Raw genomic sequence first — 25059 nt, forward strand, 5'->3', positions numbered from 1 at the left:
CACACACACACACACACACACACACACACACACACACACACACACACACACACACACACACACACACACACACACGCCAGTCATGTTAAAAGAGGCTTACCATGAACCTCCGGTACATGGTATTAGAAAACACTCCACCAAAATGCTAATTTCCTTAGAACTTAGATTTAAGTTCTCAGTAAATTGGTTAGGGGGGGGGGTGACATGACAAACGCATACAAAAAGTTCACAACAAACTGCTTCACAGATTTGGAAGCTGAGAAACGATGAGAAAGTATCTCGTGTGGACCGGGGTTATAGCCACAATGACGGCAAGACAGCAGGAGGAGATGGTGGTGCGTTCCAACCGCCACCGTCTACGTTGAAGGCGGGAACAGCGGCTGTGCAGACAGCCGTGACATCAGATCCCGGTACGAACGGGGAACCCATCTCTCAGGCGTGGTGTCGCTGTAAAGGGAGCCGCGGAGTCCATCATGGGCAGGAGAGAGCTGCCGAGCGGAACACTCCGCCTCGCATCACAACCAGGGGAGGGGGGAGTGAAAGGGGGAGAGAGGGAGGGGTTCAAGAGGGGGGAGGGGGGATAGAGCATGGGAGGCTTCTCCAGTGAGGAGAGGGAGGAAGATCCTCCTTAACACTATTGAGAATAAATAACGTAGATTGCCCAGACTACTGTAATGAATTAATGCCCTTAATTATGAAAACTTTAATGCCTTTATATATGTCATGTTCGTTTCGCTGGGTAAAGGGACATTAGCACCACCTATCGCCAATTGACAATAACTTCAGGGAGGACATTTCTCCCTGAGCCTCCATTGACTCCCATTCATTTGCGATGCGGCTCGGTTTGCTCATACTGGCGTTTCCACCGTCAAAAGTAGGGCAAGGTCCTGAAATAAACGCGCAAACAAATATCTTTCGACAATCCTCCATTGGGTTACCAAGCCGTCTGAAAGGGTGGCGAAAACGTGGAGCTACACAAGCCGTACTCTGAATTGAATTCCCTTTAAAAATATCCTGTTTGGTATGACCAGGTCACTGATATCTTTGCAACACAAACAGCGAGGAGGATTGACTTGATCTATAAATGAAGTCCCTCAATCTTAATTGGTTTAACACCATGACCAACATTCTGAAACATTCATTAACATCCACATTTGATTCAAACAATGTTAGGCTTACATGTAAATAGTTGTGAAATAATGTTCTTTTAATTGTTTGTTGTTCTTTTAACCTTGTGTCTTCATTTTTCTTAAAACAATTGTAGCTGAAAATTAACGTAGCCAAATTACAACCAATAGCATCGGTCATTGAGGGCAAAAATAAGCCCTATGGTAGGCCAAGATTTTTTATTTAGTTTTACAAATCAAGAGTAGGCCTGATTTGACTAATTGGCTTTGCATCCTTTCCTTCTGCCCTTGTAGTCCAAAACAAGCTGCCCGCCAGCTTTCAAAGTACAATGCTGCCACTGTTGGATTTATATCAATTTTATTCACATAATTATCCCTCCCTGCTATTTTGTAGTTCACCAAAACACCCTGAAACAACTTGATTCTCACATACTTATACCACCGTACGCCACTAACAGTGCAGGCAGGCCAATGGCAACCAAACACGCAGTCCTTCCTGCCAAACTTTAAAAACCACCAGCCGCCACTGGTGTAGAGGATGTGATCAACTTCTCTGTCATAAGGTGAAGGAGTACTAGTTGAACGAGGGGAGAGACAGAATCTATGGAAGGGGGGAGGGAGAGAAACATGAATGAACAAATAATCTGTAGTCTGGAAGGAAGAGGAACCAGGGGTTTGGTGGGGGGGGGGGGGATTTGAACGATGAGGGACGGAGAGGGGAGGAGATCGCAGTAAGGAGAACCTCACGAAGAGGATGTTGAAAAAACGAGAAGGAATTTGCTCTTTTTTCACTGGAGAGGTGGGAGGAAAAGTCTGGCTGAGAAAGTTCAAGGATGTAGAAAAAAGACAAACAACAAAAAAAAGACATCGGTGCGTCAAGCTGACGGAGAGTGAAGCCTGGCTGACAGCCAAGCAGTCGATGATAGACTGGAATCATCGTGTCGCACTAGTGAGTGACTCACCTATGGCACATCATCATGAGCGAATCAATCTAACCTGCATGCGTGTGCGCGCGTGTGTGTGTGTTAGTCAAACATATTTCTAAAGTAAAAATGCATATATGTAATGAGCTTTCAATATTCGATATATACATGGAATTAATGACATATACATGTATAGAAATTGGATAAAGATAAAAATAGTCAAGCGGTTTAATAAAGCTATCAATAAATCTGCACACGTTCAACCATAAATCAATAGTCACGCTTGACATAATGAAATACCTTGATAGCACTGTGTCAGCAGTGCAGGATGTGGGCCAGCACCGTCTCATCTGTGGGTGGATGGTGTCTCTCCATGGGCCCCCTGCCCACAGCCATCAGGTGGGTGGTGGAGTCGTCTGTCTGAATTAAACAGCGGGGGGGGCTCCAAGCGATCTTCGCCCTCGGGGGGCTTGACACTCATTCCCTTCCGTTCCGGCGCCACGCTGCGTTCATTTAAGACCACTCAAATATCAGAAGCTGGCTTTGAACTCGAAAATACAGACAGTATATATTTCTTTATTTTTTGGCGAAGCTATTTTCGATGGGATTTTGATGCCTTGACAGTTTGTGTCACAGGTACGGTCTCAGGGATGTGTTTATTTTTACTTCAAGGATTATCCCGGACCCAGCCAGCCCAGCATGGTGTAAAAATGTGTCAGCTCATGTCAATCTGCTGTGGTTGTTGTGACGTCAAACAGTACCTTCCCTTCCCTTATATAAAGAATTTAAAAGACAAAGGGATCAACCGATAACCCAGCATCGTCCCCACCTTGTTTCTGGCCGAAAAAGAGAAATACCTTGCACTACATGTAATGTCCTCTGGCAGCAGTGAAAACAAGACCCGTAAGAATCCCACTGTCCAAGCCCATGGCTAGCAATTAAATTGTCGCTTGGCTGCCAACTGTTTGGGGAAATATAGGGAGACGTGTATCAATACAGCCATCAAAAATATTAGGTTTGAACTGCTCAAAGGCTTACCGGTACATTCTCGCCCAGTTAGATACTACAGGAAGAGACCAACAAATACACGCTACTGAGGCAATTCACAAAATAATGGCGTCTAAATTCACCATCTGTGAACAGACACTTTGGGTCCAAAATAGAGAATTGTATGTGCAGACCTTGAGATAGTTTAACTCCTTTTTTCCTTCCCTTCTATGAACCCTGAGATTGATGTCAAGCGTCTTAGAGTACCATATTAAGCGCTATATAAATTTAATTTATTATTATTATTATTAATGTGATTTAGAGAATACAGGTGATCAGTACATTGACCACACCTGCCTCTGGCTCACCTGTCTTCTGATTGGGTCCTTAGAGCCACAGCCCCTTCCCCTTGCCCCCTCAACCACCCTCCCGTTCACACCGTCTTGAAACGTCTCGGCGACTGCACACGTTAAACATCATTACCATAACAAAGCAAACATTATAAAATTCCGCCCAACAAAATCATGGTTGAATGTTCTCTGACGGAATCCACAAGAAGTTCAGCATTTTCGATAACGCAGGTAGTGTCTTAATAAATGCAGCCCCATTTTGTATATAGTGGCACCATGCACAGCCCTTAAGGCTGGCTCTTATCATAATGGGAGATCCACAGACAGTCAAACAGAATCTTAGTCGCAGACGCTTTCATCCGTAGGCGGTGGACGATTTCGCTGCAAATTGATGTGGTGTCCTTTTTTTCTTTTCCTTTTTATTATGTCTGCCAGCCTGAGCCATGACAGAGCTCCGATAAATCAGAGCAATCACAAGGAAATATGGGTGAGACTGTACGGTAAATCCCACCGGAATCGTAAATCTACAGCATCCAAATGCCCCCGTCCACACACCACTCTGATTGCTCCCCGTCTCTACCCTGCTATCTTAATGTAGTCTTGTCCGTATTCTTGTTTTTATTACTTCTTTCCTCTGTCTGTGTCTCTCACTCTCACTCTCCCTCGCTCACCTACTGTCTGTCTCACATTTAACATTTTTTATAGTTTTTTAATTTTTTCATGGATGACTTTTTATCTTTTTTTTTCTGCCTTTACTCATCATGTTTTGTTTTATTATTGTTCCTTACTGCAACCATCGTTCATCTGCAAATTGTGTGCGAAAGCTTAATTGTGGTTATCAACACCAATGCGGCGCACCACCTGGTAATCCAAATGTGATACAGTCACCTCATCTATCAGTTAGTTTCTCTGTTCTGGATGATTATACCTTACCCACTCTAACACAAGCAGTATACCAACGAGGAACCCAACAACAAAAACAATGTGCAAATCGTTTCTGGGTAAAATGTAAGAGCTATTATTAATGCCATAAATGTCAGTTCGTGATAATATCTGCTTTGAGTAGACTTTGCCTGCCTCTGTGTGAGACAATTTAGATTTGAGACCGCTCCCAGCTTATTTCTGACCAATCAGGGTATCTCTTCTCTAGTGAGTTTGGGGAAGACATGCCCCAAAACCAATCAATCTCGCCTGTCAATCACAGGTACATTTATCCAACACCTTTCAATGGCGGTTAAACGTCCTTAGAGAGGGAGCAGAGAGGGAGCAGATGTTTTTTGAGTTGTTTAGTTTCAGAATCTTGCTTTGTCCTGCTTTCACCTAGAGCAGCTTTAATGCGGTCAAAAGCGATCACTTGAATCCAGCAGCCGACCAATTATGTGAATACAGGACCAAACCTTCCTATGCCAGAGCCTCACCGTGGAACCGAAGGGATTACATCTCTTAAAGCTCTACACGTCGCCATCTCTCACGACGCCACAGACCTTCCTGAGATAAGTTGTCGCAACTTTGTGGGGATATGTGTCTGCTTAAGAAAAACGAAACAAAAAGACACGTCTTTTAAAATGCAAAGCCTCTTCGCAGCGACGCATTGCAGTCAGCATTTACCAGAAGAGCATGGTGTGCTGCCGACTGCAGTGTGCATTCATCACCATAAAGATATGGCTTTTTTACATAAGTGGTGAAATCAAACGCCTGGGCTCTCACTCTGCAATACAACGCCCAGAGGTCTATTAACCTCAATCAAGACTGCTACATTATTGAAATGACTTATGAAATGTTTTTTTTTTCATCAAATGAGAAAATATTACCCGTGTGCTGTTGAGTACTGCTATCCCCCCCTCCCCCCACATACACGCACTCACACACACACACACACACACACACACACACACACACACACACACACACACACACACACACACACACACACACACACACACACACACACACACACCAATCCACGACAACGAGTGCTCTGTCATCTCATGACCAGCAGGGGGAAGAGTCCAGGCCCTGTAAACTTGCTCCACCTCCACCCCCTTGTCTATCGCCCACCCACCTCCCGCCCTCCCCCTGTTCCAATCTTGTCCCTCCTCTACCAGATGAGGGGTGGGGGGGAGAGAATGTGGGGGGGACCCCTGACTAACTTCTCTGCCCTTTTCTCCAGTCTGCAGAGAAGAGGGAATGCTGAGGCAGTGAGGCCAGCAGGAACACAGGAGGAAACAGAGAAGGAACAGTGGAACAAGCCAGGGTTTTGTGTTTTTGTTGTTCTTGTTCTTGTTGGATTACTTCTCCAAACACCACAGACTCCATGTTCTGTCTCCAAGCATGAAGGACTGATACACCCTCCTGCACATTCTGGTCAACGTAGGTAAGATCTGGAATTAGACCTGAAATTCACCATGGAAGCACCTGGGACAATGTCTCTCACCCTGGCCATCCTCCTCACCCTACACCTCCACCGCCACTCCGTCCTCCTGGTCTGGGGGGCCATGGACTCCTGCTACGATGACGACGGGCGGCCCAGCCGCTGCATGCCCAAGTTTGAAAACGCCGCCTTCAACCGCAGCGTGCTGGTGTCCAACGCGTGCGGCACGCCACCTGAGGACTACTGCATGCAGACGGGCTCCACGCGGCTCTGCCACCGCTGTGACGCCGCCGACCCCGAGCACAGCCACGGCGCCCGCCTGCTCACAGACTTCCACACGGACCAGGAGCCCACCTGGTGGCAGAGCCAGTCCATGTTCTACGGGGTGCAGCACCCCAACTCTGTCAACATCACCCTTCACCTGGGTAAGGAGCCCAGAGCCAATGCACATACACACACACACACACACACACACGTGTGCGCGCACACCTTTTTTTTCCAGGGCATTGCATCATGGATACTTCTTGTGGTCGGTTCAACTCCCTGATGTGTCTGAGGTATCTGTGCATCTGCTGAGCACAACAGCTCATAACATTTCCCAAATTTAATTTTGCCTTTGCCTGAAAAAGAGTTAAGGAAAACTCTCACCACTGGCCAAGCGGAATGTTTTTGTTTTTATTTTGTTTGTCACAGAATGGAATTTAAATCCTGCAATAGTTGGTCGAGAGAGGGCCATCTGGTAAGACTTTGTTCCGAGTGGAAATGCTTCAGAGCCCCCAGTTTCTGCTTCTGATACGAGGGTTTCCAAGGCAGTCTCTGACAGCCTTCTTCACGCTTATCGACTGTTAGTATTGCGAGAATCTCCCTTTTTTGCGCAGCTTGATACATAATCTTGTGAAGTGCCATTCAGATCAAGAGTGAATCCCAAAAGCACTGAAAACAGCTGGACCTTTGTAACTTGGCGTCTGGGTGTGTTCCTCAGTAATGCCTTTAATCTTTCCTAAACCAAACCCATGTTGCCCGACGCGCCTTAAAACCTCCTGTTGTAGTAATTGCTAACACATAGCCCAAAGCCCATTTCTAGCAACCCGATGCCTAAAAGGCACTAAAGAGGAATATATATTCCCCAAAGGCACAGATTAGTCCAATTTAGTAGAAGGCACATAGAATAATATCCAACCCTACACTCTAATCTAATTCAAATGGATTGTTATTTGTTGTTTCCATTTATTATGTCTTTCATATAGAAAGTTAAACGCCTGGTCAAATTAATACGTTTGGATTAGTAAAGTCAAACCTCTGTCTACCTTACGTTAAAATGTATGTACCTGGGAAAGGGAATGGTGTGGAAGAATCCAAAAAACACCAGGTGATTTAGCTGAGGGAAAAGGTCAACCATTGAAAATTGTATTGAGAAAATATACATTTTAAGCCGACACCAAATGGAAGAAATCCTGCATAAATTGGATTCCATCTGCAAGTGTCCAAATCCCAATATTCTGTTCATTGACTGTTGGATTTCCAGAAATGTTCTGTCAGCTGTAATGGGAGCGATTATTTACATGAAAAGAAGATAAGAAAAAGGACGCTGTTTTAATGCTACAGGAGTGGATTTATTAACAGGCAACGTTTATTTACAGGTGATTATTTATGTGTCACAGAAAATGGTGTGGTACAAACAGCACTTCCTGTCTGCCCTGTTTGTCTCATGCCAGTTCTACTACACCATTAATCTTTGAGAAAATACAACCTTTGTTTAACAAAAAAACGATAATGAGAATTATTAACCCTATTCTTTAAAAGGCCCCATCTGTTACCAGGTGTGATGTTTATTGCATAAAACGATAAGCTATTTAAAAATCAACCCTTTAGCTACATCATCGGTCACCGTACCAAGTTATCATCTCATTTTTCTGTGTCCATCAAGTCAATCTAGTGGACCGTACCAAGTGATCATCTCATATTTCTGTGTCCATCGGGTCAATCTAGGTGACCGTACCAACTGATCATCTCTTGTTAATGTGTCCATCAGATGCAGAATTAGAGGGCAGACCCTGTGCAGACTGGGTGTACCCTTGTCAGGACAGAGCGCGCTCCCTCACTCTCTCTCTCTGTTCCTCTCTCTCTCTGTCTCTCTCGCTCTCTGTCCCTCTGTCTGTCTGTCTGTCTGTCTGTCTGTCTGTCTGTCTGTCTGTCTGTCTGTCTGTCTGTCTGTCTGTCTGTCTGTCTGTCTGTCTGTCTGTCTGTCTGTCTGTCTGTCTGTCTGTCTCTCTCTCTCTCTCTCCATCTAAATACCAACATCCTCCCCCAGGACAACATTTAGCCTCAAGCTAGAAAAAAAAGGAAATAATTACAAAAGGGGGGCTGTGAAAATGTCAGCAGAGTGCTAACAATTTAAATCACATGTCATGAGAGTTGGCAGCAGAACCCGACAGCTGGCTTGTCTTTTGGGCTTATTGTTTAATTCAATAATATCTTTCGCCAGATCGCTTTGGTACTAAAATGATCAAAGGGTCACAAAGGCAACACAGGAATGTGGAGCGCCGTGTGGACTATTTGTTGTTTCTGAAACTCTTTCCCAGCACCCACGTGTCTGGATGGCTCAGACCAAATACACCTCTTGGCCTCTCTGCGGCGTCCAGATCAGTGAACCTTATTCATCTTACCTGATAGGCCCCCCATAACCCCCCCACTCACCCTCATGGCTCGCTGGGCCATTCAACCTCCTGGCTGGAGGGACAGCTATGTTTATCCAACAGAAAACTTAGAAAATGGAGTGCATTAAGACTTTGGTATGGGTTGGATTTTGATCCATATAAGACACACACACCAATACACACACAAACACACACACACACACACACACACACACACACACACACACACACACACACACACACACACACACACACACACACACACACACACACACACACACACACACACACACACACACACACACAAACACACACACACACACACGCGCGCATCAATGGCCCATCTGGGGGTCTGTCTTGGTGGGGGGTTATATCTTTGACATGGCCTGTTTTATTTTTCCCTCTCTCTCTCTCTCTCTCTCTCTCTCTCTCTCTCTCTCTGTCTCTCTCTTTTTCTGTCCCTGTCTCCGTCTCTTTTAGTCTCTCTCTCTTTCTGTCTCTCTCTCTGTCCCTCTCTCTTTATGTCTCTGTCTCTGTCTCTTTTAGTCACTCTCTCTTTCTGTCTCTCTCTCTGTCTCTCTCTCTCTCCAAACAAAACAAAGCCCCCCCTCAGTGGGGGAGGGAAGCAGATGATAAATAGAACTCGGTATGTTAGGGGGACACATTTTGCAGCCCGGCCTTTCTGTGGGATCCATTCCGGGGTGGGGGTAAACAAAACACAACCAGGAGGATGGGAAATGAAAAGGAGAAGGAAAAAAAGATCCCTGGGATGTTTGCTTGTGTGTATGTTGGGGGGCGGGGGACGGGACGTAGAGACACACACACACACACACACACACACACACACACACACACACTCACACACACACACACACACACACACACACACACACACACACACACGCACACACACACACACACACGTAGACAGATGTCGGGCCCTTGCAGCTGGTTTTCATTGAGTTGTGTGTCAAAGGAAAGTCAGTTCCTGCCGCCGGGTCTCAGATGCAGATGTGTGCTCACATGTGGAGAGTGGGCAAACTCTCTGACAGCTCCTCTAACCGACCTCTACATGACGGGAACCTGAAGATCAGCCGTCAGAGTAAGATCTTCACAGAACAAAGTAATGTATTGTACTGCGTATAGATTTGGTTACGTGGTTCACACAGCAAGCGTTTCATCCGTACAATATCGTCTGCACATGGAAGATAATAAATAAATTGAAGAACTGTTTGGATCGTCTTGTAGAAACATGAGCTTCCTGTAAACACACTTGTAGATGTTAAGTCTGGCCGCGGCTGAGTTTAGTCTCCATGGGGCTCGCATGCTACAAGTCAAACACTTTGTGTGAAAACTGACGACACCAGTTCAAAGGTGCGTGCAACTAGAAGGCACTACTGACGTTTCCCACTGCAACATGTGTTGAGTAAGGACTAACACAACCAAGGACTCAGCTGTATCTCCTTAATTGGTGAGAGTGGTGTTGTACAGTGATGGTGTACATCGATGGCTCCATGCTTTTCAAGCGAATGCAGTTTGGTTTTTGGCACATCACCATGAATCTAGTTTTTTTGGGAAGACAGAAAGTCCAGGGACTTATCCTGTAAAAAGACAGTTACATTTAGCGCAGTATTCTAACAAAGAAATGGCACCTCCACGGGTCACTGGACAGCCTAGGAAACATACTCATAGTGTTTCCAATTAGAGTGCTTTTCATCACTGGGGACCCTGAACAAATCCTGTCTTCTGCCTACACTACGATTCTTATGAAACCCTGAGCAGGTCCAAACAATTCTCAGCTGGGGAGGGATTATATTATACATGGCATATACGTATGCATACATAGATATGGTTGTATCTATACCTCTATTATGGCAAAGGGTAACTGCTTTGTTCTAAATGTTCTCTTCCACATCCAAGACCTTGTGATGGTTAGTGGACTACCAACCGAAAGGAACTGTCGACCAATATCATAGTCCACGACCAAACTCATAGGTATTCTGAGAGCAAGATGTCCTGAAGCCCAGCTTCCCCTCAATGACCTGAATTCACCACAACCTCACACAGAGGTTTGCTGAGAGCAAGATGCCCTTACCCCTAGCTGCCCCTCAACGACCTGAATTCACCACGGGCCGACCCGTAGCTATGCTTAGAGCAAGGTGTCCTATCCCCGAGCTTCCTCTCAATCGTGTATGGTAAAAATGTGTTGTAGTGAATCGCACCGTCTGGATGACATTTAAATGTTGCTGTACTATGTGCAATGGCAATAAAGAGAATTATATTATATTCTATGACACACACCTGAATTCACCTTCAAGGTCACTATGGGTAAATGGTTAGATAGTGAAGGGTATTGGTGAAGTGGTTGTCTCTGCTTGGGGCAGATGAAGGGTTTTGACATCTGCGTATTAAAATCAATCATGGGAATTAAAACTTGGCCTTGGTTTTGGTTGATTTATAACCTTACCTTAGCCCCAAAGGCAAAAAAACATCAACAAAGCTCAAAGAAGCACACAGCAGTGTTGTCAGGTTGAGGGTTTAACAGGCAAGAAGCTTTTTTAAACTTCCAACTTTCAGCAAAAGGCAAAGTGGATGACACAAAACCATCAGGTCTTTCAATTATCAATATTCTCTGCTCGCCACCACCTCGGTACAGATAAGAATGTCAGGAATTACGGTCCAATATTTACATTTCCTCTCAGGCAGAACAATCTCGACCTCCACATGTGACAACAAAGCATGAAGATTGTTAAAGTATGCCCGAGATACATACTACCCTCAGATTTTATTTAATCTCACCTCGTACCACACCATTTTCAGAATATATTTTGCTGCTCAGATAAGACTCCCCCAGAAAAATTAGTTATCCCGACTGCTTCAATTAGAGTGTAAAATTGCAGTGCATTGCCGCAGAGTGTTAACCCCTTCTCCACATCTTCTGTCGGAGAGACCGTCTCTTTAGCCTGCGATATGCTGACCAGGGCTTCTGCTTCTGTGTAGCTCTTTTAACACAGGCCTGGATTGAGTGTAGGGAAGAGATAGGTTCATCCCACCATTCTGTCCACCTTAACTCCTGCTAGTCCGCTTTACTCTCATGTGCTCCACTAGGCTTGTGTCCCTCGTCATCCAGCCCAACGTTCACCTGTTCCTCCATCCCTTTATTTGCTTTATTGTAAGGTTAAGAAAGGACAGGACCACACAATCATATTGAACTTGCTGGCAGCCAAACTTTCAATTTAAAACCTTGACTTCTTGCCAAAGAACAGCTCCCTGTTTCCTCAATTTGCTTATTTTTATTGTTTTTACTTTAATTTTAATCATCCACTAAATTGATTTGTTATGCCTAGGGTTACTGTCGGACTTACAATGCAATACCGGTGAAGAAAAAAAATCGAAATCACAAACAATGAAGACATATTTCCTCTTCCTTCCCCTTTGACCTATGGTTCACTTCAGGGGCTTATTATGTCCTGCGTAATGAGAAAATAATCTAGAGAATTATTCTACTGCGGCAGGGACAACATTCATTTACGCTGCACACAGGCAAGGGAAATCACAGCGATCCCCTTTGCCTTGTTTTTTTCTTAAATGCAATTACGTGTGTTTCAGTGTCCTCTGGGCCTACAGCATCATCATACATTGCTTATATGTTAGAAAACACATCAGTTCCCCCAACTCTAAATCATTGTGCATTAAGCTGAAGTCTATATAGATTTGGAAGGTGATATGTTCAGCTTGTTTTGTCTGGTGGGCAGAACAGAAGAAAATGAAAAGATGAAAATATTAATGCATAACTTAAGATAAGAGAACTTCAGATTTGGTAGGCTGCACGTGTTTGTTGTACATGTTACAGCACAAAACAAGTCAACAAGCAGAGTTGCGCTGCCTAGCCAAACGCCGTCGGTAAATTTGGAACGAGATAAGTTTGTTTGTTTATTTCCGCCTTCTTTCTGCCTTCCTAAACACCAGAGCTTAATTATGTATGTGATATGTTTGTGTGTTTATGCATATTTAATTCAAGCTTTCATAGCTGGTAATGCTGGTTGCATGAAACAGAGCTCACTCCATAACTAACATCCATGTTGACTGTACAGATGGGTTGGTTTTATACACTCGGTTAATCCCAAAAGAAAAACAGCTCATTTTCCCTCTTCCTCGCCCAGGAAAGGCCTTCGAGATCACCTATCTGCGCCTGAAGTTCTACACCAGCCGCCCGGAGAGCTTCGCCATCTACAAGCGTCTGGAGCAGGGCGGGGCCTGGCTGCCCTACCAATACTACAGCGGCTCCTGCCTCAAGACCTACGGCCGGGACGCCAAGGGCTACCTGCGGCCCGGGGAGGACGAGCGCAGCCCCGCCTGCACCGAGGAGTTCAGCGACATCTCGCCACTCACCGGGGGCAACGTGGCCTTCTCCACCCTGGAGGGCCGGCCCAGCGCCTACAACTTCGACCAGAGCGTGGTGCTGCAGGTGGGGGTCGTGTGTGTGTGTGTGTGTGTGTGTGTGTGTGTGTGTGTGTGTGTGTGTGTGTGTGTCTGTGTGTGTGTGTGTGTGTGTGTGTGTGTGTGTGTGTGTGTGTGTGTGTGTGTGTGTGTGTGTGTGTGAGTGAGTTTGTGAGGGAGTCAGTTTGTGTGTGTTTGTGCGTTTGAGAGAGTGTGTGAGTGAGTGAGTGTGTGTGTGTGTGTGTGTCACATTCCATTGACTTTTTAAAACGATTGTGATGACATTTCAATGGATCACCACCACCATAACCGGTCCAGACAAACTAGGGGATTCGGCAAGAACTCGACTAGATTGCACAAAAATGCCGTAGTGAATCTCAGCATATCTTCCACGTCAGTTCTGATGAGGATTGATAACTACTAATGTCCCCCGCTGGTGTGATGACTTGCAGATTGACTGTGAAGGTATAGTTCAAGAGTTCACCAAACCTGTCCATCTGTTGATGGGTGTGTGCACCTTACTGCGTGTGTGTTTCTGCGTATTTATTTGAACTTCTGGTCAAAGTTGCTGAACTGAATTGAACTTTGACCTAAACTAGGGTGACCAGATTTGAGTTTGTGAAAAAGAGGACACTTCGTCGCGGGGGGGGGGGGGGGGGGGGGGCGAAAACATGGGTATTTTTTCTTTAGTTCGTCCGTGAACTTACATTTACGTTTAGGCATGACTGCAGACAGTGGCGATCCTAGGTCCAATTGCGCCCCGGGCAAGATTGTTGACGGGGGGGGGGGGGGTTTGTATCGGAGGATCTTCCGTAATAACCATAGACATATACAATGGTAATAACTAGTAGGTTATGTGAAAGACCCAGAAACACAAATATGCGACGAGGCAAAAAAAAATAAAAAGATAATAATAACAATAATATATATTTTTTTTTTTTTTTGCGACGAGGCAAAATACCGGACGTTTTTGGAATCCCTGCCGGACGCATTTTTTAGGTCTCGAAAAGAGGACATGTCCGGGAAAAAGAGGACGTCTGGTCACCCTACCTAAACTGAGAGGAAATCAATATCCAACAATATCCAGTCCTTATTGCCACTGTGGGACATAAGAACCAAGGGTATGTTTAGTCTTGTCATGAAATCCATATTTATTTTGAGTGTCTTATTAATAACTAGGTTAGCGGACATCACACAAACGTACACCAGTTGAGTAAGGAAAATACCAATGGGAATATATCGACACAAATCTATAAGCAAGATCTCTTTAACAATGCAGTGGCAGTTTTGTACCAAACAAGAACTGAACCACAATGATGAGTTTGTTTGGAAAGTGTCAGATTTGTTTTGTTGTGGCAGGTTGTGAACAGAGGAACCAAGGGGTCCAATGTTCTAAACTGGTTCTATCTTGTCAATCTTGTCTAACACTGAAAAGATACAAGGAGGTTCACCTGGTGATTTCAATTACAAAGGATGGACGACTAATCAGGAGTTTAAGAAATCAAAGTCAGTTGTTGAGATGCTAAGGAGATGGCTTTGGAAGCTTTCAGAGAAGGGAAGCGTGATGTGTTGCATCACTGGATGGACTTCTGCAGCATCTTACGCCTCCCATCACGTTAGCCAGGGAAGAATACATCGGCTCAAGACAAAAAAATCAACCATTACAACAATTGATGATATTATCTACCCTGAAAAAGTTTATAGATTGATAGAAAAAAGGTTACAGAAAAAGCTTGGTGAACATCCTTAGGTTCAATGATATGGTTATTCAAACTTTACTTTTCAGCTATACGCCTTTTAACGTGTGTATATATATATGAGAGAGAGAGAGAGGTATACAAGCTAAGCAGTGGAGAATGAAGTCTGTCCCTCTCTCTCAATTTTTTTCTTCTCTCACCTCATCTCTGACGTGTGGGGCCCCCAGGGGTCCGAAGCAAGAGAAAATAGAAATGAAATTCACTATTGGATTAGGTTTAGTGTTGCTGGAGGTTAGCACGCTGTGTGGCAGGAGAGAGAGAAAGAGAGAGATAGAGAGAGAGCGAGAAAGTGAGAGAGAAAGTGTGAGAGAGAGAGAGAGAGAGAGAGAGAGAGAGAGAGAGAGAGAGAGAGAGAGAGAGAGAGAGAGAGAGAGAGAGATGAAATGAGTCAGGGTTTGGTTTCGATGCTGGAAGCCTATCCACCTATAGCGTCTGGCTGACTTTGTTCAGCTGGTAGAGGAACTCAGCTGTAAATAGAAATTGTAGAAAAAAAATACATTTACAATTTTTTTTGGTGGGGGGTCTTAGTCATAACCACTTATCCGACAAATAAAACCGAAAAAATAGAAAAGATATATAGTTCTGTCTGGACAGGAAAGAAAATCCATTTTCATTCTTCGTCTTGTTCTGTCCCACCCCTGACCGCCACACACCCCGGCAGCAATACACCACGCAATCTTGTTTTTAGTTTAGATTAGCCTCCCGCCACCTCCCTCAGTAATGGCGGCCGTAAAGAGCTTAAAGCAATACGAGATGGAGCCCGCCGTTTTGAGTTGGAGAAACGAGAGATTAGAGTTGTTGCCGTTCTGATTAATCCCTACATGCTAACCCTCTTCGCCTCCCCGCTATTTCTGTGTGGCTGTATCTGTGTGGTACGAGCAGCATGCCTCCTCTTGTCCCCCTTGTAAGAGCCCAGCTAGAGGGCTGCGTGCAGACCCTTGTAATCTGTAGGAGGATAAAAAAGAGACAGTCTGGGGTTTTATTCGGGAGTTCGTTGCATGTAACAACCCAGAGGTTAGGGTCGGGGCATTATATGCTTGACGAGATTCAAGAACAACTTCATGCGAAATTGTCGGATGAGTTACTTTTCTGCATGCATGTTAAAGGCAGTGCACTTGTTATGATCATCAGAACTGTGTTCGTATCGCATCATGTTCATATTTTAGTTCTTGTTGGGCATTTGGCGTCTCATAGCTTTTGTGTTGTTCTTTGGTTTGATTTTTTCTTTCTTTTATAAAATAGATAGATAGAATAAATATCATGATATCTGATAACATGTACAACTAACCATTGACTCCTAGACTAGATTTAGAGTTAGACTACGAAATGGGATGCCTATTCCTCTGAGGTACCAATGCAGGCACACCCCACAAAACCACATGCACACACACGCAAACACGCACATTAACACACACATACACACACACACACACACATCTCCATCACTTATACACACAAACTATGTGTAGGTCTTGGAATTAATAAAAAAATGGGTTTTAATGAGATAATTTATCTACTATTTTTGTAGATTAAACCCATAATTATACTTTAATCTCTTTTTACTATAATTATTCTACTTTTTACTTTAACTTTGCCACGTCCTACATTATTCCATACTCTTTCTGCTCCGATGTGTTAAAACTGATTAATCTATCCCCAATCCAATTTACCAGTGATGCACCACAGTCTATTATGTGTTCACTCTACTCTTTTCCTAATTCTACCCGTTGCGATTGGAAGCGTTCAAAATGTTGAGAAAAATAATAATAATAAAACAAATAACTCCTTGCCAATGAAGTCAGTATGCCAATGCATTGTGCCTTCAGTATTGCCTCATCTAATTTACACTTGATGATTTCATAGCGCGGCATTGTGTGTGCAAGCCCCTGTTGGCCTTTTGGGCTGATCAGTAGAAGGATGCTGTAGTTACACCAGCAGCCAGCGGCTAATGCTGGCTGTTTAATGGTGGTTCAGATTACATCGACCCAGGGATTATAAAGCAGAGAGCAGGGATCGATGGTAGGCAGGAATGCACACAGATTGGGTGGCAAATCGCTCATCAACCTCGCTAAACTCCAGTGCCTACTCCTCTCTATTCATCCTCTCCCCTCCTCCTCCTTTTCTGCAACCCTCCTCCAATCTCCACCTCTACACAGTCATCATCATCATCCTCCTCCTTCTTCTCCTCCTCCTATATCTGTTTTCCTCCAAAACCTCAAGGAGACAGAGACAGGCAATTGAGCGAGATCAATTCTTCCATTAGAATAAAATGTGAATTGATTGCAATAGTGTCTTTCTTGTTGTTCAGCAGAGCACACCTCTGCAGGCAGTGACTCACAGCGCTTTGAGATGCATGTCATTAAGAAGCACATACAGTTAGGCACCTCGCTCAGAGATGCTTGGAAATCCAAGCCAGAATCTTTTGGCTCGCAGTTTTTTTTTTACAGCCGGTAGGAAAAATGTATGTATTGGTTGTTATTGTTTTAGCATTAATGCTTGCGGGTGCTCCAGTTTCCGAACTGTAAATCACAAACAGTGCAGCAGCCCGTTCCCCGTGTTCCTCTGATTTAAAGCCAGTGTAAGGGCTCTTGAGTTACACGATCCGCGGGGGAGAATGGGCTCCGATATGGAGGCCGCATCCAGAAGAGGCTCTGGAGGATTGCATGACTGGAGGACAAGTAAACTGAATCTAAAATCTTAAATGTCTTATCGTCGCTTATGCTTATCCACCTCATATGAGGTTATATATCCTGATATGTGTTCTCGGTGCAGTCTATAGCCAGTCTTGACTCCTGCTTTACCATGTTGATTGATGAATGGAGTTAGCTGACATCATGGACAGATAGACCTGATTGGGCTCATTTTGAATCATCTGTGCCATATTGTTAATCTGAAGTGTAATAGAGGGATGTAACAACGCTATCCCAATCTGCAGTCTGTTTCTAGGCAAACAGTTATAAAATCCAGGCATGAATAAATGTTCAGTATGCAGATTGATGAGCTAATGCAGCTTAAAAAAGAATCATACATTTTTTGTAAGGATTTAGCAGTAAACCGCTAGTGCCTTGAGGAATCATGATGGATAGACCTTTTATATTTTAGAACAAACTCAAAACATAATATTAAGCACATACGATGCTAAATACAAATATTTTCTCAACCTCCACCGACTGTGCTCGGATAATTTGGTCATCCTTACCTGCTTGACAATGATAAGGATATTAATGACCAAAGAAAGGAAATGGACATAAAAAATTCACTGAAGTCTATAAAAAAGCACTCAAGGTTATTTGTTTAAGCCTGGTTCAGTCAATATGCTCAGCTTTGGAGGTGAAAACAATAAATATAAGAATACAGAAAAAAAAAACGTACCACACAAACTACCAGCTAAGGCTAGAAAGCGAATAGCTCACGTCATCATAGTACAAACCTGTGTTTGTGTTGTGTTGCTTGTTTTTTTTTTGCGCCCGACTCTTGCGCCCGATCTTGTTACTGATATTGGTGCATAATAAAACTTACTGCTGCTACTAAAACCTATAATATGTCCATGACTAAAACCCGCCTCCTGCCGTTCTCACGAGGACCCCTGTCGAGGCCATAACTATGCCTGCTTATAATAAAATAAATGTCTTTGTGGACTCATTTCGCAAGCTAATAAGTATTCAGACTAAATTCAATGCAGGGCTTTGTAGGCGCATTAATATAAGATTATAGGTTGAGGATGCCAACCCTTTCCCTCTTTTTAAATGTTATGCATAGGCTGAAACTTGGCGAACATATTTGATAATTAGGTGCGTAGTTGTGACTAGAAGTGCATTTTGACGGATTACAATTCAAATTGTTGACATCAAAACAACATGCATTACAATTTATATTTTGCCGTCGATTTGGTGAGTGGCGAGATTCCTCGAAAAAGAATGGAGAAAGACACACTACCTTAGTAGGCCTATTCCTTCCTCTCAATAGTTTTCAACTTTGCCCATCAGAGTGATGTGTCCTGCTAAATGATACTGCCTAAATGAGATTTCCACCCCTGAAGCAAGTGGAATGCGGGTATGAATGACTAAGTAAGGGAAGGAGAGTGTCTTTCCTACTTGGACCACATCCCCTGTCCGCAAACAAAGTGATGAGTTGACCTTACAGGAGTTTGGCAGCTGCCAGTTGAACTCCACTTTTGTAGAAGTTTGTATCGTCTATTGTAGGCCACCAAAGTTCTCTGAAGGACACATTAGCATCTGCTATGCAAAGCTGCTATGTTAACCGGAGGAGTCACCAGATGTCTGTTTATTATACACCACATTAAGGTGGGCGGGGCCTAGGCATTCACACCCCTAGGGTTAGGTGTGACCGAAAGCCAGCAGTGAAAAGCCTTTAAGGTACCAACCAGCTCAAGACTCCACTCAAGTAAATTAGGAAAAAAAATACTGAAAACAATGAATGAATCACTTTTTTATCAAACCCATTTACATATGTTATATTTTGAATATTGAACATGAACTCACAGATGTCATTTTAACATATGTTTAAATAACTTTAAGTGAATTCCACAATGGCTGAAACAAAAGAGTGAAAGGAGTCTGCCTCAGAAAACAGCCGGATGACTTCTCAATCTGTTCAGTTTTTGTCGTATTCTTCCGGTCGGAAAGGTCACTTGTAGCAGAAAGGTAAACTCCTAGCATGCAGCTGAGTTTTCACACTTCACTGTTCTAACAGTGCTGCCTGCAACTCTGGGCTCATACATAAGCATGAATATTTCATAAGGCTTAAAAACAGCAATTGTATCCTGTCTGTTTTATTAGCATTTTAATCCCTCTACAGATTTTCAGTTAGCATTTCAAAAGTGAATAGGGACCACTTTGCATCAAATAGCCGTTTTATCCCCTACTCTTTTAAAGGTATCCTCTCATGGTGTCTGAGAGGCCAAGGCAATAAGCAGCAGATCAGGGGACCGTTCGTTTGGATGAATCAAAAAGTTGAAAAGTAGTATTCTTCTTCCAAATTACTTCTGCATGGTGGTTTGACAGTTATAAATATTAATCAAACTCTTTGTGGTGCTAAGTTTACCACCTCTACACTATTCAGTCTCGTCTATGTTCAACAATGTCTAGAATGACATCTGCATTATTGATATCTAATGCTTTGTGTCTGTTTAGTTTTCACTACACAACAAATTATCTCCAATGATGAACTGTCTCAACATGATGACCGTGCTACTTATACCCTGAAATAACATCTCGCTTCACTTCTGTAAACCCATATTTTGTACACGGTAAAGAAGATGAAAGCTGTGGTAAAATTCAAATTTAATTTGTTCAGCCATCCATTAAAATAGTTTGTCTCTCTCCTGCCACTGTGCCATTTCCTCTCTCTCTCCTTCCCGCTCTCCCTCTCTCTCTCTCTCTCTCTCTCTCTCTCCCCCCACTCTCTTACTCCCACTCTGTCTTTCTCGTGCTCTCAAAAGCCGTGTGGCAAATTGGAATCCCAGCGTTGAATGACAATGAGTAAAAGGGGAAAAATACATATTGGGGGCACAATGAACTTAAGCAATTAAATTAAAAAAAGTTATTAACTTTGGAATGAGCCACTCCACTCTCATTCCCCTTCACTGCCTCCAGACACTCATTTTGAAGGAAACACTCAGAAAATAGAATGAAGGAAGGGAAAAAAAACAGTCAAGATGGATAGAAGACAAGGAAGGCGGACAGAGAGAGAGAAGATCTGCCAGGACGACAGCGAGGCCGTGCTACGTATAGGCGCCTAAGGGTCTTTTCAGCAGATGGGTATCTGGTTAAAATGCCTGCACTGACTTCATATAGCGTGTGCGGGTTCAAGGCTCATTTAGACCAGTTAGACAGCCAGCCTAACGCAGACCTGGCGGGCTGCCAGGCCGTCTGGGGGTGACAGACGGTGTGGTGGTGCCACCACCGGTCACATCACAAAGTCAGAGTGGCTGAATGGCATTTAATTAAGCCTGTGCACAATAAATAACGGCAGCCTATTAATTAACCTTTCAAATAAAATAAAAAGGCTTCCTTTGAGAGCAGAAAATGATATTTAAAAGAATGTTTGCCTAGATTTCCTCAATTTACACTCCCCTCCCAAGCACAACTAATAGCTACGGCATATGATAATGAGTGCCAGTGATATATGAGGGGGAAGAAATGTGCTTGCTTTGGCAGTATCTAAGTTATCTAAAATGCTAATAATGCGCTGAGAGGTTTCAGTGTGCAATAAACGTATGAGGCCATGCCGTAGGCAACAATAGCAATGCATCGTTTACAAAATGATCCCCTTTTAAGTGTGCACATAGATCTTAGGCACTCCAAATATTAATCATAAAATGAGGCCATTACTTTGTATTTACTCAGTAAGACAAACGGTGACCCGGGACCCGATGTTGTCCCAGCCTGCTGGGCTTTGGCCTGCTGAGATGGTGCATTTAATGCGTTGTTTCTTCTTACTTAATGTCCAAGAAAGGCCCACGATTGAATGTAGCTCTCACTATGTACACTCTTGTTGACATACATTGGGCATGCTCAAAGTACAGTTCATTATTTACTCCAGAAGACGGCATTCAAAATTAAAAGTATTTGTACGAAATATTGATTAGTCTTATTATGAGAGACTAAGGAAGATAACGCCTTCGGTAGTTTTAGAAAACAGTAGTACATTGCGTTGTAAGAGATGATCCCTTGTTAGGTTAAAGAAAAAGTAGGACTAATAAAACGACCTGTTGTTGTTTCTCAATTGTGCTCCACTCAAGATTATTCGATGTTACGACCTTTTATAGCGTTGGAATTAGGGATACTATGTGTTAGATGTAAAGAAAAAAGGAATGAATATGTCTTTGTCTTGAAAATGAACATAAAAAATGAACATAAAAAAAATAAAAAGATTACAACTGCTTCTGCGCACATATCACTACAAAGTGTAAAATGTTGCCTGTGACCAACATTCAATTGCAGCCCGTGGTGTATTTTAGTCCACATAGGCTGCATGTGCTCATGGATAAATGGGTGGGCAGACAATATTTGAGGAACGACTCACAAAAATGCCACTCGACAAACCCGTTTCAGCAGGTCCAGTTGGTCCTCTGAGAATTCATGAGAAGCTGCAAAAAAAGACCCTCAACAAAATAAAAGCCCTTTGGAGATGGCAGTTCTGGGAGGCTATGAATAAAGATTATGTTTTGTGTACAATTTATTGAATCAGAAAACAAAGTTGTGTCTGGGGGGGGGGGGGAGGGTAGTGAAAGAGCAGCAATATCCTCGGCACTTTGTTCCCAAAAGAAAAAGGTTGCTGCCATTGACTTGTGACATTTCCAGACGAATGTAGCATCACCTTGAGGTGGAAACTTAAGAGAAACAATCTCTGAACCGGGGCCCAGCAGAGCTTTGGGATTCTGTCAGGGGCTTGAGTGTGTCTTTTCTGGCAGGTCGCCACAGCATAGGAGGAAAGTCAGATAGAGGAGGATGAAAATAAAGGCTTTAATGGTGAGGCACAATAGGCCGACACTGTTTGTTTTGAGATGTTGAAAGGTTCTTCAATCGAAGCTGGATCTGGGGGACACTGCCTGTAGAGCGGCTTACAGGGCGCCTCTCCAAACCTGTACAAAGGACCAAAGAGTGTATTTCAACTATTAAAGGATCAGGGATGAGGCGCCGTCCCCAGCCACCTCCATCTGGCAAGTTAGAAGATAGTGGTCCTCTACACCATTACACTATTTTAAAGGTGCTTGATATTTCAGCACGATTATTTGAGTGTAATTTATTGTAAATGGTGTGGGCTGGGAGAATATGTTTCCACTCTATTTGAGACTATGCTCATTTCTGACCTATCAGGGATTTCTTCCACAATTGGTTCGAGGCATCCATCTTGCCTGTCACAGGTGCATGACATGCAACACCTGTAGGTAGGGAGTAGAGATGCAGGGGTAATTTCTTTAGTGGTTTAGTTGCAAAGTCTTGCCCCCATCTATTTGTCTGTTCTTTCCCTATAGCAGCTTTAATATTTTGCTCCAAAGTAGTTGGTAATGAATGTTTCCGAGTGACTCCTAATGAATATATTCAGTGTACATATTTGTAATTGCTGAACTCTCCCATAACAGCTGTAATTAAATTAATTTTAACAGCATTAAGTAGAGTAATGCTCGCAGAGATTCTCCAAAGTAATTTCATGCACATGTGAGTTGACTCGCCCGTGATATCCTCCACCCCTTTCATTTGGGATCATTTGCAACCCCATAATTACATGTCTTATTAAGCAATTAACATCCCTACGTGTTAAGTTAAATAAAATTGTAATGTAATCTAATGTAGTATTCAACAAGAAAGTTTTAATGCTAATCTAATATTAATTCATTATTAGGTATATAACTCAACAAAAAAAGACTGCAGTGCAGTGGGGTGTTGCATTATAAAATGAATGTATCACAACCTTTTGTGGGAAAGCCAACAGAAATGTTTGGTTCCTCAGAACAGCAGCAGCCCTCTCAGCAACACCACCAAGAGAGTGATAGAAAAATTATTAGAAGAGACAGATTCCCTGAGAGAGAGAAATCCTTGCAGATTGGAGGTTTTCACTCTTCCTTGTGCACTGCGTTTCCTGAGTGACAGATCCACTAAGCTTCAAGAGGTACATAAAAGCTGACAAAGAAAGACATTAACAACATAGATATTTAAAATAGCCAATTTTATATTCCCATGTAATAAAGTTTGGACGTTGCCAAGAATCACTTATGATGCATCTCCCAAACAACTTTAGTATTTTTGTCCTTTGCTGCTATTGCTGTTAAATCTATTTTAGATGCTAGTCTACTTACAAATGGGTATCACGTCAAGAAAAAGTATGTTTTGTTAACTGATTAACACAATTCAGAACAGGTATTTAATCATTCTTGACAAATAAATACAAGCAGATTAGTTTTACCAAGCCATTTATAAGCATTATCTGAAATGTAAGATAATTGAAATGTCTTTTCCAAGAAAAAGCGAATGTATCACAAGGAATCAACAAGCATACATATACGTGAATGCAATCTAAACAAAGACATGCTCAGATACCTGCCATAGTCCACTAGACACCTAGAAATAACCACACGGTTGAACAGAAAGAGGGAAAAAGAAATGTCTGGCCTCTAAATGCAGTTATATTTCATCATGCAATGGTACTGCTGAGCAGAAGAATGAAAGATGCATTCCAATTAAACACGAACAGGCTAGAGAGAGAGAGAGAGAGAGAGAGAGAGAGAGAGAGAGAGAGAGAGAGAGAGAGAGAGAGAGAGAGCGAGAGAGAGCGAGAGAGAGAGAGAGAGAGAGAGAGAGAGAGGAGAGAGAGCGAGAGAGAGAGCGAGAGAGAGAGAGAGAGAGAGAGAGAGAGAGAGGCGAGAGAGAGAGAGAGAGAGAGAGAGAGAGAGAGAGCGAGAGCGAGAGAGAGAGAGAGAGAGAGCGCTCTGTCCTGACAAGGGTACACAGGGTCTGCCCTCTATTTCCGCATCTGATGGACACAGAAACATGAGATGATCACTTGGTACGGTCCACTAGATTGACTTGATGGACACAGAAACATGAGATGATCACTTGGTACGGTGACCGAAGATGTAGCTAAAGGGTTGATTTTTAAATAGCTTATCATTTTATGTAATAAACATCACACATGGTAACAGATGTGATAAAAGGAGTGCAGCAGAACTAAAGCAACAGCAAAAAGTAAAGAATGATTATATTAAAACATGGTAGAACAGAGACTCATTTAACAACATGTGATTCTATGACCAGGATCATGGCCAGAATGTCAATGAGCAGCCCACTCACTCAGCTCATTTTTCATCCTGATGATGAAATGAAACTCAGAGGATTTCCACCAATGTAAGGTCTGCCACCCAATTTTCTTTTGGGGGGATTTTATGTTTTGTAAGCCCCCCCCCAAACCCCCTCATCATTTCATCATAATTGGCGACCTTGCCGCATCATTTGCCTAACCTTTCCTCCTCCTCCTCCTCCTCCTCCTCCTCCTCCTCCTCCTCCTCCTTCTTCTTCTTCTTCTTAGTAAAGGTTAGTAAGATGTTTTAGCTAAAATCAATGTCTTCATTCATAAATATGTCCTCTTTTGGTGCAAAATCACATCCACCAATAATCAGACTTATCCTCCTGAGCAAAGAATTTCTTATCTGTATTTACACTGAATGGGTAAATCCTAAGGGGGTTTCCTTCCAAACTAGGAAAAACTCTAGCGGCCGACATAGGGACATAGAGCACTACGTGGTACTAGGAGGCTAAGCGCGTTTTCGCTCAGAGCCAGCGTGACTAAAACGTAGAAGGAGCTCAGCGAGATGCGCCTGCACTGCACTTTCGTTCATAATGCAAGATCATACTTATGCCACGCCACAGGAGAGGGAATCCTTGTCGCCAAAATCAAAAGAAGGAATTAAAAGGCAATGTGACTGGCG

General features: G+C 43.3%; 1 protein-coding gene across 1 annotated transcript in view; it reads left to right on the forward strand.

Annotated features, from left to right (window-relative positions):
• The first annotated feature begins 5542 nt into the window (after window positions 1-5542).
• Window positions 5543-25059, forward strand: part of lamc3 (laminin, gamma 3) — a 96843-nt gene continuing 77326 nt past the window's right edge. Inside the window, exons 1-2 of the mRNA XM_056588650.1 lie at window positions 5543-6183; window positions 12579-12883. Of these exons, the coding sequence (XP_056444625.1) occupies window positions 5793-6183; window positions 12579-12883 (696 nt within the window). The 5' untranslated portion in view covers window positions 5543-5792. The remainder of the gene's footprint in view (window positions 6184-12578; window positions 12884-25059) is intronic.

Source organism: Gadus chalcogrammus, chromosome 4, assembly GCF_026213295.1.
Source record: "Gadus chalcogrammus isolate NIFS_2021 chromosome 4, NIFS_Gcha_1.0, whole genome shotgun sequence".
In the NCBI taxonomy this organism is placed as follows: domain Eukaryota; kingdom Metazoa; phylum Chordata; class Actinopteri; order Gadiformes; family Gadidae; genus Gadus; species Gadus chalcogrammus.